This window comes from Doryrhamphus excisus, chromosome 18 (assembly GCF_030265055.1).
Source record: "Doryrhamphus excisus isolate RoL2022-K1 chromosome 18, RoL_Dexc_1.0, whole genome shotgun sequence".
Taxonomy (NCBI): domain Eukaryota; kingdom Metazoa; phylum Chordata; class Actinopteri; order Syngnathiformes; family Syngnathidae; genus Doryrhamphus; species Doryrhamphus excisus.
Window position 1 is genome coordinate 3,620,012 of NC_080483.1, and position 15,702 is coordinate 3,635,713.

General features: G+C 43.3%; 1 protein-coding gene across 1 annotated transcript; it reads left to right on the plus strand.

Moving 5' to 3' along the window:
• Positions 1-3,366: 3,366 nt before the first annotated feature.
• LOC131106257 (odorant receptor 131-2-like) lies at positions 3,367-7,245 on the plus strand. Its single transcript, XM_058055159.1, has 3 exons — positions 3,367-3,384; positions 5,988-6,155; positions 6,231-7,245. The coding sequence occupies exons 2-3, from the start codon at positions 6,006-6,008 to the stop codon at positions 7,005-7,007; spliced, it is 927 nt and encodes a 308-aa protein (XP_057911142.1). The 5' UTR covers positions 3,367-3,384; positions 5,988-6,005; the 3' UTR covers positions 7,008-7,245.
• Positions 7,246-15,702: the final 8,457 nt, after the last annotated feature.

Here is a 15,702-nt window from a genome sequence, read left to right on the forward strand (position 1 = left end):
ACTGCAGGGTCCAGGCCACTCCTAAGTCTGAAGAATAGAAAGGGTAGATTGGACTTTGCTGAAAAGAATGTTTCTGGAAGAACATTCTTTGGACAGATGAAACCAAGATCAACCTCTACCAGAATGATGGCAAGAAAAAAGTACTAGTCAAGTCAAGTCAAGTCAAGTTTATTTATATAGCCCTTAATCACAAAAGAGCCTCAAAGGGCTTAACTACACACTACATCCTGGGTAAAACACAGGGGAGGCAGTGTGATGGCTTGGGCCCGCATGGATGCCAGTGGCACTGGGTCACTAGTGTTTATTGATAATGTGACACAGGACAGAAGCAGCCGGATGAATTCTGCGGTGTTCATAGACATTCGACCTGCTCAGATGCAGTCAAATTCAGCCAAATTGATTGGGTGGGGTTCATAATACAGATGGACAATGACCCAAAACATACAGCAAAAGCAACCCAGGAGTTTATTAAAGCAAAGAAGTGGAATATTCGGATCTCATATACCTGATCTCAACCCAATTGAGCATGCATTTCAGTGGTTAAACACTAAACCTAGGACAGAAAGGCCTACACTGTAAAAAACTTTAGCTTTTAGTTCCATCAACTTATTTTTGTGCGTCAGGTCAACTATATTTTGCCAAAAAGTTGAGACAACTAGAAATGTTAGGTTTTGATCCTCCCAACTAATAAAATAGTTCAGTCTACTTTGACATGTGGGTGTGGCCAACTTGTACACGAGTGTGTTTTGCACATGCTCAGACACTTGTGATGGTGCCACTCGGACATGCACGCACGCACACACACACACACACACCCATCAAAAATATCACACCACACACTGACAGATGACTGACATATTGTTTTTATGCTAATGTTTGAAGTTGACTCAACTTAAAAAAATTTGTAACCTCGCTGCCTTCAAATTTTGATTAAATCTAGCAAATTATTTCACGTAATTTCAACACACAACTAAGTTTCTCCAACTTAAAAGACCAAGTTCACATGACTTATTGATTTGTTGTGGGAACTTCATTTTCTTAAGCCAAATAACCAAATATTTTGGTAGTATCAACAATGTCAATCAAGTAATCTCAACTCAACAAATTATTTCAATTAATATCAATTTAATTGTGAGTTGAATTTACTTGAGCTAATTAGTTAGACTAAATCAAAAGTGAGTTGAGATTATAGATAGATAGACTCCCTTTATTGTCATTGCACAAAAACACAGTAGTGAAATTGCCAACGAAATGTCGTTGCCTGGCTCCCATATAATAACAGACACAAAAGAAGATAAGTAATAATAAATAATAATAATAATAATAATAATGTGGAGAATAAATAGATAGAATAGACACCAAATGTGAACAACATAATGTAAAGTGCAGTGTGAACAGTAAATTGCCCAAATAATTTAAATAATTTAAATAAATAATAATAATGTAAGTAAGGTAGAGGGGCTTATTTGGCATTGAGCAGTCTGATGGCCAGGGGGAAGTAGCTGTCTCTGAACCTGGTCGTCCTACAGCGGATGCTGCAGAGCCTTCTCCCCGATGCCAGGCGAGAGAACAGTCCATGCTGGGGGTGTGTGGGGTCAGAGCAGATCCGATGGGCTCTAGATACACACCGGCTGTTTGCTATGTCCTTAATGGGGGGGAGCTGGGTCCCGATGATCTTCTCCGCTGTCCTCACCACTCTCTGCAGTAACGTCCAGTCCGAGGCCTTGCAGCTCCCAGACCAGACGGAGATGCAGTTGGACAGCAGGCTCTCGATGGTCCCTCTGTAGAAGGTGGTAAGGATAGGAGGGGAGAGGGAGGCTCTTCTCATCCGCCGCAGGAAGTGCAGTCGCTGCTGTGCCTTCTTCGCCAGAGCGGAGGTGTGGAGTGACCAGCCGAGGTTGTCCGTGATATGCACCCCCAGGTACTTGGTTGTGTTCACAACTTCTACGGCTGTGTCGTTGATGCTGAGTGGAGTGTGGCTGGGTCTGGATCTCCTGAAGTAGACGATGATCTCCTTTGTTTTGTCAACATTCAAGATCAGGTTGTTCGCCTTGCACCAATCCACAAGGTGTCGCACTTCCTCCCTGTAAGCCAGTTCGTTGTTGTCCTGAATGAGGCCCACAACTGTTGTGTCGTCTGCGTACTTCAGGATATGGTTGCTGCTGTACTTGGGGCGACAGTCATGTGGTTGATACAATAAAAATATTTGTTTATTTCACCTAATAAAGAAAGTTCCCAAAACAAAGCAATAAGTCATGTGAACTTGATCTTTTAAGTTGGAGAAACTTTGTTGCGAGATTGAAGGGATTGTGTTTAAAAACTGCTTTAATTCCTGCCATTTTTATGCAATCTTTTTGTTCAACCCGCTAAATTAAAGCTGAAAGTCTGCACTTGAACTACATCTCAACTGTGTCATTTCAAATACATTGTGGTAGTGTACAGTACCAAAATTAGAAAAACTTTGTGTCCGTCCAAATATTTATGGACCTAACTGTATACGGACACATCCCACATCCCAATACTTTTGGCCACAGGGTGTTCGGTCCTATCCCGGTTCTACTCTCGACTACTTCCAACTTGTAAGAAGCCCAAGCCTGTTTTCTTAACTGGCCCGCAGCACATTCTAATGTGTGAATTTAAAAAGAAAACTACAAAAACAACAAAACAAAAATTAAAAAATACGCTGTCATTTGACAAGAATAACGTCAAACATTTTAGTAGCATAATATTAAAGCATTAATGTGGTGATATTACTAATTATGTAGTGGAAAAAAAGGAAATAGGAAAAAACAGCCAGAATGAGAAAAACAGCAATTTTATGGAATAAATTAAATAAATTTAAGTAAAAGGTTTGCAATATAATTAATGAAAATAGTGTTATTTTAGTAACATGGAGTTTAAATATTAAAGAAAGAGAAATAGAGATACTAATATTTCTTCATGAACCGTATATAACTTCTTAGCTTATCAACATATGTTGCTTTACAAAAGTGGCATCCTTTCATTTCTTACTCTGTGTTTGAATGTTTGGATACGCCTGGTTTATTTGTACCGACTTCCAATGCAAGGCCTTCCTTCTCCTTGGTACTGATCTCAAATGTGCCTTTAGGTACCCTGAGACTATGGAAAAAAGGAATATAACAATGATAACAATAGTAATAATACATGCAGACGGTGAGAACTCCTGCCTCACATATGGAATTTGGCCTCCATTAGGGGCTAGTGAATTTTCGTCGTGAAGCGAGGTTGGGGTGTGAGGAGAGGGTGACACACGGTGCACACACACACACACACACACACACACACACACACACACGTGCACCGATGCAGCATAAAAGGTCACCACTCTGCGGGTGCACGGCACGAGTAGAGAGCGACGATCAGGTGAGTCGGACGCCTTCTTTTCATCTTTGGCTTCACTACACCTTCAGTCAATCTAGATCTATGGAGTTAGTGGACCATTGATGTTCTTATTTTCCTGACTGACATTGGGACCCATTGATGCTTGTATACAGTACTGTATATACAACCTTACTGTCATGCTACAGTTAGACTTTTTAGTATTGACGTTTATATTTGTCTTCTTCAATTTCACTGCTTTTGATGGACGTTTGCATCTTTTGCCTTGGGGACCATTACTGACTTTATGGTGCATGTCAGCTGATGTTTTATTGGGGTGGGTGTCAAACTCTACACTGCTTAGCTTTTGTTTAACTTGTTTTTAAAGTGAAACAGTATCACCTGTGGGCCGGACTGAAGGTTCGATATCAAAGGTTTGTAGTACATGTGCGGTTAAACCCCTGGTACGTACAGAGGTGGAGGGTGTGTTGCCACAAGGGCACAGGTTGAAGACCAACTGTTTTACTTCAGAAGGCTTTTTTTTGTTGTTGTTGTTGTACCGTGTTCTTTGGTCTTTTTAGAGGATGAGGACATCATGGAGGCTGTGTTAGTAACATTGGATCAAAGACTATGGAGTCCAATCCGTAAAAGTCACCATCAAAAGTCTGCAGGTTTTTGTTGTGAAATGTTGTTGAAACTCGCACATCTGAGTAGTGTGAGCCTTCTAGGCTTGTGACAACAATGGTGATGTGGCATGAGATCGGAAGCTTGGTGAACTTGCTTACCGCTAACTTGCTTGTTGAACTCGCTGGCTTGTGATGTTAATTTGCCGGGGTGGCAAGGCTCAGGTGGGTTGGATCCTCAGTCCTCCTGTGACAATGTCAAAGTATCCTTGGGTAGATACTGAATGCCAAACGCCTGATTCTGCGTCGCTGTGCGATGTGGTAACAGTGGGAAAGCATTTTGAGCACTTTGAAGGTAGAAAAGTGCTATAGAACTGTAATGCTACGTTCACACCGACGCCGAATGTCGCGCTTTGAATCGGCGACGAATTCTGCGTCATTTTTCAAAAAATCTCACAATCTCCTCAGATATGTTTATGCTCTGATAAGCTCTGATACGCTTATCAAGCTCTCTTGTGCATTGATAGGCTCTGTTAAGCTCTGTTACGCAATGGAAAATTTCGAGATCCCGACTGCATCCCGCCTCTGATCCAGAGCATATATAAAGATGCAGCAGATCCATTGATCCTTTGAGCCAAGCTCTGTTAAGCTTTCCTACGCTTTGAGCAAAACTTTGATAAGCTTTGTGACGCTTTGATAAGCTTTAATACGCTCTCCCCGCTTTACGCAATTCGTGACATATCGCCTCAAATTTTTAAACAGTTTAAAAAATTTTGGCGCTCTTGCCGAATGTCCCGAATTGCTCAAACCTTTCTTACGCTGTATTACGGTCTCTACGCTTTCATTAAGCTTTGTTACGCTTTGCCGCCGCTTTGCTCGCCGATTTAATTCGCCATCGATTCGGCGTCCGTGTGAACGTAGCATTGGCCATTGACATTTTGCCTACTCAGAACAAGATACGATCATTAAAACCAGCGGTCTCAAACTCAATTTACCTGGGGGCCACTGGAGCTAGGGTCTGGGCAAGGCTGGGCTGCATCAGGTTTTCCAAAAAAAAAAAAAAAAAAAAAAAAACGCATTTATCAAAAACAGAAAAATATACAAACTTTTTCAGTGCTTTGGTTCCGATTTTCTACAATAAAAGCGCTGATAAAACATTCCACTGTTCTCAAATATCTTAATTTTTATTTTTCTGCACAAAATAAGATGAAAAATAAATAAACAAATCAAGAATAAAGAAAATCAATCAATCAGTAATAAATAAATATAATAATAATAAAACGCAAAGTAAAAACTTAAGAAACCACATATAGTTGGTGGGTAGACAAATTATTTTTTTCAGATTCAAATTAACAAAGCATTATTAGAGCCCTGTAAACATGACAAAACACAACTATAGTCACATTTATACTTTTTTTGTTTACCAAATATTGCGCAACTGCAGGGTCTTGAGACACATGCTAACTCGCGAACTAGAGAGCTAGCAACCTAAACGGTAGCCTTCAAGTTATTTCCTTTAAACTTAAATAGCCAAAAACTTACCACTTCCACACGGATAGGGAGGATAACTATTAACAGTTATTTAACCCTTAACATGAACATTAATCAAACGTAATCATTTTTTCTGGGTACATGATACCGTACAGCATCCATATCAAACTTGCGCGGGCCGCACTAACATTAAACTTTCATATCAAGGCGGGGGCCTCAAACTAGCGGGCCACATGTTTGAGACCCCTAATTAAAACCACCTACTTTAGTGACCATCTGGAAAGAAAAGCTGCAGTGTCACGCAGTGACACGGCACGACTTCGACACCCCGCCCTAAGAGATAGGGTGAGGAGCTTGGTCGTCCAGGAGGAGCTCAGATGAGAGCTGCTGCTTGGTCTTGACGTTTATGAAATAAATTTGTAAATAAATGCAACCTATAGTCCTGTGTGACTTTTTTTCCTGACGCCTTTTTGAGTGATTTATACGGTAGTCAAGTGTGAAACACACCAACGCTAACTGTTTTGTCATCACTAGAGGTCGCTCTGGCCCGACATGAACGCACAGTTACTCAATGCAAGTGTGGTCGTGGAGTACCGAGACACGTTCGCCGAAGCAGTCATCAAAAATTTGATTGTGGTCGTGATCGGCTTGTCCATCAACTACATCAACATCGGCCTCATGCACACCTTCTGCAAACACCAGGTAAGACACGCCCATGCATGGACGCTCTGAAAGAAACAGAAACCAAAGTGTGACATGGTTCTTCTCTGTGGTCAGATATTCTACACCAACCCTCGCTACATCCTTTTCTTCCACCTGGTGCTCAACGACATGATAATGGTGAGCCTGACTGTGGTCCTCTTCGTCATCAGCTACACCATCCGCAAGATCAACATGTGTGTGTGCGCCACCTTCATCCTGCTGGCGGTCTTCGTCACCGAGAACACACCCCTCAACCTGGCCTGCATGGCGGCCGAGTGCTACATCGCCGTGTGCCTGCCGCTGCAGCACGCCAACGTCTGCACGGTCAACAGAATCCTCATTCTCATTGCTCTGATCTGGACCACCAGCATGATCTCGGCTCTGCCCGACCTCTTCGTCATGTTGGCCACCGAGCCGCTTGACTTCTTCTCTTCCAGCGTGTTCTGCCTCCGAAATAACGTCTTCCGCAACTCGCTGCTTTCCAGGAAGCGGGACATCACCTACATCGTGTATCTGGTCCTGGGGTGGTTAGTCATATTCTACACGTACTTCAAGATTCTCTACACGGCCAAAACGGCCAGCAAGGATGGCAAGAAGGCTCGGAAGACCATCCTGCTGCACGGCGTCCAAGTCCTCCTGTGCATGGCCACGTACACCAGGCCGCTGCTCAAGGAAGCTCTGCTGCGATGGTTCCCCCAAAATGCTAGCGACTCTCTCTTCGCTTGCTACATCATCATGCACCTCCTGCCTCGCTCCATCAGTCCCATCATCTACGGCGTGAGAGACAAATATTTCTGTAAATACCTCATGCGCTACGTGAGCTGCAGGAGCATTCGGCACCCGGACCACTGACTCCGCACCAAAGAAAAAGTCTTCATTGACTCTTTTTGACGACTCTTGTCACCTTTTGGTTCTGATTCAACATCAAATGTTGAAATGGCTACATCTTAGCTTCCAAGCATCAAATCATATACAACTTTAAAAAGAGAAGAGAGTAAATAGATCATTGTAATGGAAAGCAGAGATGGTCTGGGGATGAACAACTTCTATTCCCTGCCTGAGATGTACATCCAATTTATATGGCAAAGAACTCCTCACTCAAGCACACAGTACACAGAATAACATGATGTACATATAAAATATGCTAATAAAAACACTCCTTACTTTTATCCATGCTTGTCTTGCACACGGAAAGTCCTTGCAAAGGAAGGAGGACAGGCTTATTGAAATATAATCTGCAGGAGGTGCAGAGGTAGAGGTACAGGATGACTTGCAGGCCAAGGGTAACCTTCTCTTCCTCTCCCAGATCTCCTTGTAACAGGGCACAGATTCCATGACCCCGCTAGCCTTTATTAGCATCATGACAGTTGAGCGGTTGGAACCGAAAGTGGCCGGGATTGGTGGGTGGCTCTCATTTTCACTTCTACGGTGATGTCTTTCCTTTTCTGTGGCGCACTGGCACCAGAGTATGACGCCAAGTATGAGGCCAATTTGGTTTTCTTATTGAAATCCAATTTTTTATTTAAAAAAAAATACAATGTGCAAAGTGATGTGCATGCACAACAGCACAAAGTCACACAGATTTTTGTGGTCATTTCAAGAATTTTGTGCAAAATATTTTCTTAACGAAATGATTCTGCGATTCAGCGGTTAAGAAACAATCACACTTTTTGATGATGTACAGGTCGGATATACGCAATGTGATGCTTCAGACTGCAGTAGATCAGATACATCGGATTTATATCTACATATAAACAAGGCCCGGAACCAAGTCCAAATATTTGTAGCGCACGGTTATCCTTTCCAAGTGTAGCTATGCAGGTAAAAACGGCATTCTCGCCACACGCTGCTTGTGTTCATCCGCCGTGCACGCTGTAGTTAGTTCTCAAGCAAGTGTCTCGGAGAATTTTACTACTTCATGTATACTACCAGTCAAAATTTTCACAACACTCCAATTTCTCTGCAAGAAAAACCTACAATTTAAGAGTTAAGATGGTCCGTCTCTCTTCCATTTTTTTTCCGCAAAAATTTTACTTTCTCCAGTACAATGCTTCTCAACTAATGATCACGGGGGTTCAGTACTACAATGTGCTCCAAACACTGTTTTCATGCAGATATGTAGGAATTGCATCAACTGCCAAGGCCATTTATATAACTGACTTATATATTAACCAAGCTCCAGCAATATTATTATTGTAGCAGCTACATGAAAAAATTATTTTATAACACGACACGTTACTAACGGCTAGGTTCAGCGGCATCATTCACAGATGGAAGAGTGGACACCGAGCTCACCATTTCGCTACAAAGGCTCAACAAGATGCTTGTTTGCCGTCAGCATTACCTGAGGACTGGAGCACACGTCTGCTGGAAGACACAGCCATCCCAAGGAGAGCGGACATCGTAAGTGTTGTTGCTGTATCTATGCTGCTATTGCTGACAAAACTAGCATTAAGTACATGTGTATTAAAGCACCCGGGAAAATACAGCAAGATACTGCAACTATTACATGTTAAAATCAGTGTACGTGTTAATGCTTGATCACAGCATGTATCTCAAACCATGCAACGTTGTTACATGTTTTTTTTAGAGGGCTTCATAGTTTATTTCGCCACCTTCTTACGACATCAGGTACACACAAACTGCGGGGTATTATTATTATTGTTTATGCAGCCACTATTTTGTCTTCATTTTGGGCAGCTTGAAAACAGCGCTGATGTTTATAGGGGCTAACGGCAAGCACGTAGTCACACTGGGGATGGATTCCCCTTGCCTCTCCCAGCCCCCACTCACACTGATCATTATCACATAGCTTCTATTCTATTACACTGACTGTGCGGCTCATTTTACAGTCATTCCGGTTATTCGAGAAGGTGCTGAGGGTCTTTAACTCTGTGGGGGAGAGCGGACTGGACTGTATGTGTGTTAGGTCGGTTTGTTGGAACACCTCATCCACACCACAACTCCGATCACAGAGTGAGTCTGGACACAGTAGCAGACCTGTATGGACTTTATTCCTTTACAGGCCAATTTTTCCATCCAACAGGTTAATTTGTGAATAGTATAATGCAGGGGTCCCCGGTGTGATTTGGGTCTTTTTTTTCCACAGACCGGCAATGTGTGGCAGAAAAATACAGCAAATACAAAATAACACAAAGGGGCTAAAAGCAAATGTTAACCTTCCTCTTGTGTTAGCTTTCTGGTATCATCTCTTATGTTAACGGGTCGGTTTTGACCCATGTATTAAATCAGCTATAAAATACACTAAAAACAAAACTTACCATCAAATTTGCTTCTCATTTCTTGGTTACCTTCTTAGGCTTCCTCATTCAATGAAAATGTTGGTTTTAATACTTTTGGTGTGGGCATGTAGGCCTTTTTTTGTCACTATACCCCTCAATTTTAATTTAAAAAAATGGTAAAATGGTAAAAAAGAATCATATTAATAAATTGAAGGTTCTTTTGTTCCCTGGCTATTACTGAGAGCTTAGAACATATCTCTTAAATCAATTAGTTTTATTTATTTTCTCATTTTAGTATTAATCACTAAAGAAACATCTATGGTGTTCGGGTCAATTTTGACCCGTATATATTAAAGGTAGAAAAAGTTATTGTTTTCAGCAACAGAACTTTAGTATAAACTGAAATCAAAAAGCAGAACAGGTCCAGATCTTGGTTTACTGTACTTCTTGCCATTCTTTCCATGATCCAAATTGTAAATGTGAAATCAGCCAGTCAAATAAGTGAATTCACCTACCATGTCTGGACATTGTTTTTCTGCTGGTATACTGGAAAAGCGGTCAAAATGAGAATCCCCTGAAGCTTACATGATGAGAAGAGGAGCTGGTTGTCATTGTGTTGGCTAATTGTACACTTATGATTTCAGTTTTGGCTGAAAATATTGCTTTATAGTCATATTATTATAACCGGGTCAAAACCGACCCTAACAAGACAGTGGTCATAATTTCAACCAGGCCATTTTAAAATGTAGTAAAAAATATTTTTTTGGTTTTATTTTGTTGAAATAGTGTTTCCTGACATAGTCAAAAAGCCTTGATGCAATAAACAAATGTTATGTGATTCTTTTTATGCATTAAAATGTAAAACGGGTCGGTGCCGACCCTAACACAAGAGGAGGGTTAAGTGCAGGGATTATATAACTCACCCGCTGAATCAGTGGGAGGCCTGAGCTTGTTTCGTAGAGACGAGATGGTCCATCTAGGTGTGATGGGAGACAGTGAGTCGTTAATAAGTTATTTATTATTTCTGTGCGGCCCGGTAGCAAATGCGCCACGGACCGGGACCCCTGGTATAATGTCTTTTACGACAACGATTAGCACATGCTAATTATCACACACACACACATACATACTGTATTTGGCTGCACGACGAAAAGGTAGCTACAGGTAGCTAGAACTTCAAATGTCAGGCGCACACAAGACAATGGGCGATATTCGCCGTCTAATTTGCATATAAATACGACCACGAACGATCGTTAACAGCCCATTAACTCACCTTTATCACTAACGCAGACAGACATACTACGCAGTACAAGAACAAGCTTTCTGACAAGCTTTCTGACGTGCCTGAATGGCTAGGCTGTGATCCTCCTGTGGACCCCTTAGTTGCCCCGCAAGACATGAAGTCTGCCCTGAACAATGCCTGTACTAAACATTATATTTACAACAAGATAGTTTACAACAAACTCAAACTTTCAAGACTTACAGAATATTGAGATTTCGGACAACATAAACATTGAAACAATGTCAAGAAGCTTTACACTCTCTGTTTGAATTTGTTTCTAGCCTTTTTGAGTCTTTATAAGTTGGCAGTAGAACATAGGGTGGTTTCAGCGAAAACATCTGATTTTGAACAAAAAAACAGGGAAAATGAGCTTGAGAGAGCATGAGAGATGGCTGAGGGTGGAATTGAATCCTTGTCTCCTAGCTGTGAGGTCTGCGCGCTAACCACTCAACCACCGTGCCGCCTTACATTAATCAATTAAAAAATAATATTTTAAACATAAATGTCAGAAATCCGAAAAGTATGTTCATTACAAGTGGTTAGCGCGCAGGCCTCACAGCCAGGAGACCGAAGTGATGGGTTTCACATTCTGAAATGGGTGACAAAAAATACTAACTTGTACCCGAACAGCTGCGAACCACTGTTGCCAATTTTTCAGTAAGAAATGTGGCTATTGGCTGTCCTAGAAATCTCTAGATGACGCCATCGTCTAATTTGCATACATTTGCATATGGTGTTGTAAAATACTGTAGGAAAACAAAGAACCCCATAGGAGAGACAAGAAATGTGTAAAAACACCTTAATTGCTTTTAAAAACAAAGTTATTGATGACTGCTTTGGTAATTTTTGACCATAATAAAATAATAACCTCTCAACTTTGTCCCATCACACGTTGGCAATTGAAAAAAATAGAACACAAAATGCAGAACAATACGTGCTTTCAGAACATTTTCCACGACCCATCCATCCATCAATTTTCCTCCGCTTATCCGGGTCCGGGTCGCGGGGGCAGCAGTCTTAGAAGGGAAGCCCAGACTTCCCGGTCCCCGGCCACCTCCTCCAGCTCCACCGGGAGGACACCAAGGCGTTCCCAGGCCAGCTGTGAGACATAGTCCCTCCAGCGTGTCCTAGGTCTCAGAATCGGTGACAAAGGGCAGCCTTGGCGGAGACCAACGTTTACCGGAAACAGGCTCGACTTACTACTGGCAATGCAAACCAGACTCCTGCCCCGTTTGTACAAGGACCGGATAGCACGTAGTAACGCGCCACCAATCCCGTACTCCTGGAGCACCCCCCAAAGGACGCTACGAGGGACACGGTTGAATGCCTTTTCCAGGTCGACAAAGCACATGTAGACTGGCTGGGCAAACTCCCATGCACCCTCAAGCACCCTCGTGAGGGTGTAGAGCTGGTCCAGTGTTCCACGACCAGGACGAAAACCGCATTGGACCTCTTGTATCAGAGGTTCGGCCAACGGTCGTACCCTTCTCTCCAGCACCCTGGAATAGACTTTCCCAGGGAGGCTGAGGAGTGTGATCCCCCTGTAGTTGGAACACACCCTCCGGTCACCCTTCTTGAAAAGGGGGACCACCACCCCGGTCTGCCAATCCAAAGGTACTGTTCCTGACTTCCATGCAATGTTGAAGAGACGTGTCAGCCAAGACAGTCCCTCAACATCCAGAGCCTTGAGGAATTCTGGGCGGAACTCGTCCACCCCCGGAGCTTTGCCACTGAGGAGCTACCTCAGCCACAGGCACTGTCCACGTATGTGTCCTCAGACTCTGCTTCCTCTAGGAAGGTATGTCAGTGGGATTTAGAAGGGCCTCCAAGTATTCCTTCCACTGTCCGACTACATCCCCAGTCGAGGTCAGCAGGCCCCCGTCTCCACAGTAAACAGTGTGGACTGGGCACTGCTTCCCTTTTCTGAGGCGCCGGATGGTTTGCCAGAACCTCTTCGAGGCCGACCGAAAGTCGTGCTCCATGGCCTCACCAAATTACTCCCACACCCAAGTTTTTGCCTCGACAACCGCCGAAGCCGCAAACCATTTGGCCTGACGGTACCTGTCAGCTGCTTCCGGAGTCCCACAAGCCATCAAGGCTCGATAGGACTCCTTCTTCAGCTTGACGGCAGCTCTGACCTCTGGTGTCCACCATCGGGTTCGGGGCCTGCCGCCGCGACTGGCACCGACCGCCTTGCGGCCGCAGCTCCAGTCAACTGCCTGAGCAATGGAGGCATGGAATATGGCCCATTCAGACTCAATATCCTGGTCCTCCCCCGGGATGCAGGTGAAGCTCTGCCGGAGGTGAGAGTTGAAGACTCTCACCACGGGAGACTCTGCCAGACATTCCCAGCACACCCTCACTACTCGTTTGGGTCTCCCAGGTCTGTCCAGCATCCTCCCCCGCCATCTAATCCAACTCATCACCAGGTGGTGATCAGTTGACAGCTCAGCCCCTCTCTTAACCCGTGTGTCCAGAACATGCGGACGCAGGTCTGATGATACGACCACAAAGTTGATCATAGACCTGTGGCCTAGGGTGTCCTGGTGCCAAGTGCACTTATGGACATCCCTATGTTCGAACATGGTGTTAGTTATGGACAAACTGTGGTTCGCACAGAAGTCCAATAGCATCACACCGCACGGGTTCAGATCAGGGAGGCTGTTCCTCCCAATCACGCCCCTCCAGGTCACACTGTCATTGCCCACATGGGCGTTGAAGTCTCCCAGTAGAACGACGGAGTCACCAGCTGGGGTGCTCTCCAGCACCCCTCTGATGGACTCCAAGAAGGCCGGGTACTCCGAACTGCCATTTGGTGCGTACGCACAAATGACAGTCAGGACCCTTTCCCCAGGCCGAAGGCGTAGGGAAATGACCCTCTCGTTCACCGGGGCTGGCTCCAACACAGAGGCACCAAGCCGGGGGGCTATTAATAAGCCCACACCAGCTCGCCGCCTCTCCAGGGCCTGGCTCCAGGGTGAGGCCCCGGTATCCCACATCCGGGCGAGGTACGTTTTCTCCTCTCGTTCTTGCTCATATGGGTCTTCTGAATCACTCTTGGTCTGTCCCGTCACCTCGGACCTGTTTGCCTTGGGAGACCCTACCAGGGGCATATAGCCCTAGACAACATAGCTCCTCGGATCACTCGGGCACTCAAACCCCTCCACCACGATAAGGTGATGATTCACAGAGAGGATTTTCCAAGACGTCGGAGAAAATCGCTAGTCGCTTTGAAGAAAATATGTCGTCAAGGCCGGTGTCCAATGTCGCCAGGTGTAGAGACAAAATCGCCATTTTGGCAACAGTGCTGCTTCTACCCCGCACGCATGCGCGCACACACACACAGAGACCACGCGGTCCTACAGCGCCCCTCAGTGGCCATTCCTGTCGTATTAACTTCTTTCATTATGAAATGTGACTATAAATGTTATATTTATTACGTATAAAGTTGCCAAGATTGCACTAAATATTAATTATATTCTGGTAAGCATATTTTAAACATCGTAACATATTACACACACGCACAGTGTGTTTATAAATACTGTTATTCATGTCTTTTATTAGCATGTTAGCTTTTATTTAGTTTACATGTTGATGACTCAGCAGTTACATATTGTACTGTATGTAACGTCTCACACAAACCTCATATATGTTTGATACATGAATTAGTGAATTAGTTCATGGATGAGTCCATTAGTTAAGAGTTGAGTGAGTTGGGTAGATGACAATGAGCTGCCTGCCCATGACAGAGGTGCATCACATGACCTATGACATCATTACATGCCATATAAGCAACACACCGGCGTGTTGATCATCAATTCTCCTCAGGTGAGCTTCTTCTTCTACTTCTTCTTCTTCTTCTTCTTCCTTGTGCAGTGCCACAGCATATCTGCATTCTATTTCCCCACAACCTTCTCCTCGCCGTTTTTTTTTACAAAAGCTGTTCTAGCATGTTTTGCAATGTTCTAAGATGGTGTGGGGTGTTCTAAAAGAGTTCTAGGGTCTTCAACAATATTCTACTGAGGAGCAATGGTCTAAGGTGTTCCAGGATGTTCTACTCTGTGTTCTAGGATGTACGACAATATTACATGCTCCTCTAAGATGCTCTACAGTATTCTTCCAGGATGTTCTATTGTTTTCAGAGATGTTCTGCAATATTCCAGTGTGTTCCACAGTAGTCTGCCAACATGTTATAGGATGTTCTACATATCATCCTGGGGACTTCTACAATATTCTTTGCAGGATATTTAGGATGTTCTGAAAATGTTTTATATAAAATTTTATAGGATGTTCTACAAAGAGTCCCAAGATGTTCTACAATATTCCAGTGTTCTAAGATGTTCTACAAATTGTTTTACGATGTTCCAGGACATTGTACATACTGCTCTAAGATGTTCTGCATAGTATTCCAGGATGCTTTACATACTGTTCTTTGATCTTGCTGCAGGGCGCTCTACTAAATGTTCTAGGATGTCCTAGAACATCCTAGAAGGTGTTCCAGGACGTCTATGTAGCGTTCTAAGTTATTTTACCTCATGCTTTAGCTCGTTAAGTTCAAAGACATTCTACATGTCCTATGTTGTGTTGTAAGATGTATATAGTGCTCTGAAATGTTCTGAATGATGTACTACATGTGTTCTAAGATGGTCTATGTTGTGTTCTAAGATGTATGTAGTGCTCTGAAATGTTCAGAATAATGTACTTCATGTGTTCTAAGGTGGTCTATGTTGTGTTCCAAGATCTATATAGTGCTCTGAAATGTTCTGAAGAATGTACTACATGTGTTCTAAGATGGTCTATGTAGTATTCTAAGATGTATATAGTGCCCTGAAATGTTCTGAATGATGTACTACATGTGTGTCTATGATGGTGTATGTTGTGTTCTAAGATGTATATAGTGCTCTGAAATGTTCTAAATGATGTACTACATGTGTTCTAAGATGGTCTCTGTTGTGTTCTAAGATGTATATAGTGCTCTGAAATGTTCTGAATGATGTACTACATTTGTGTCTTAGATGGTCTA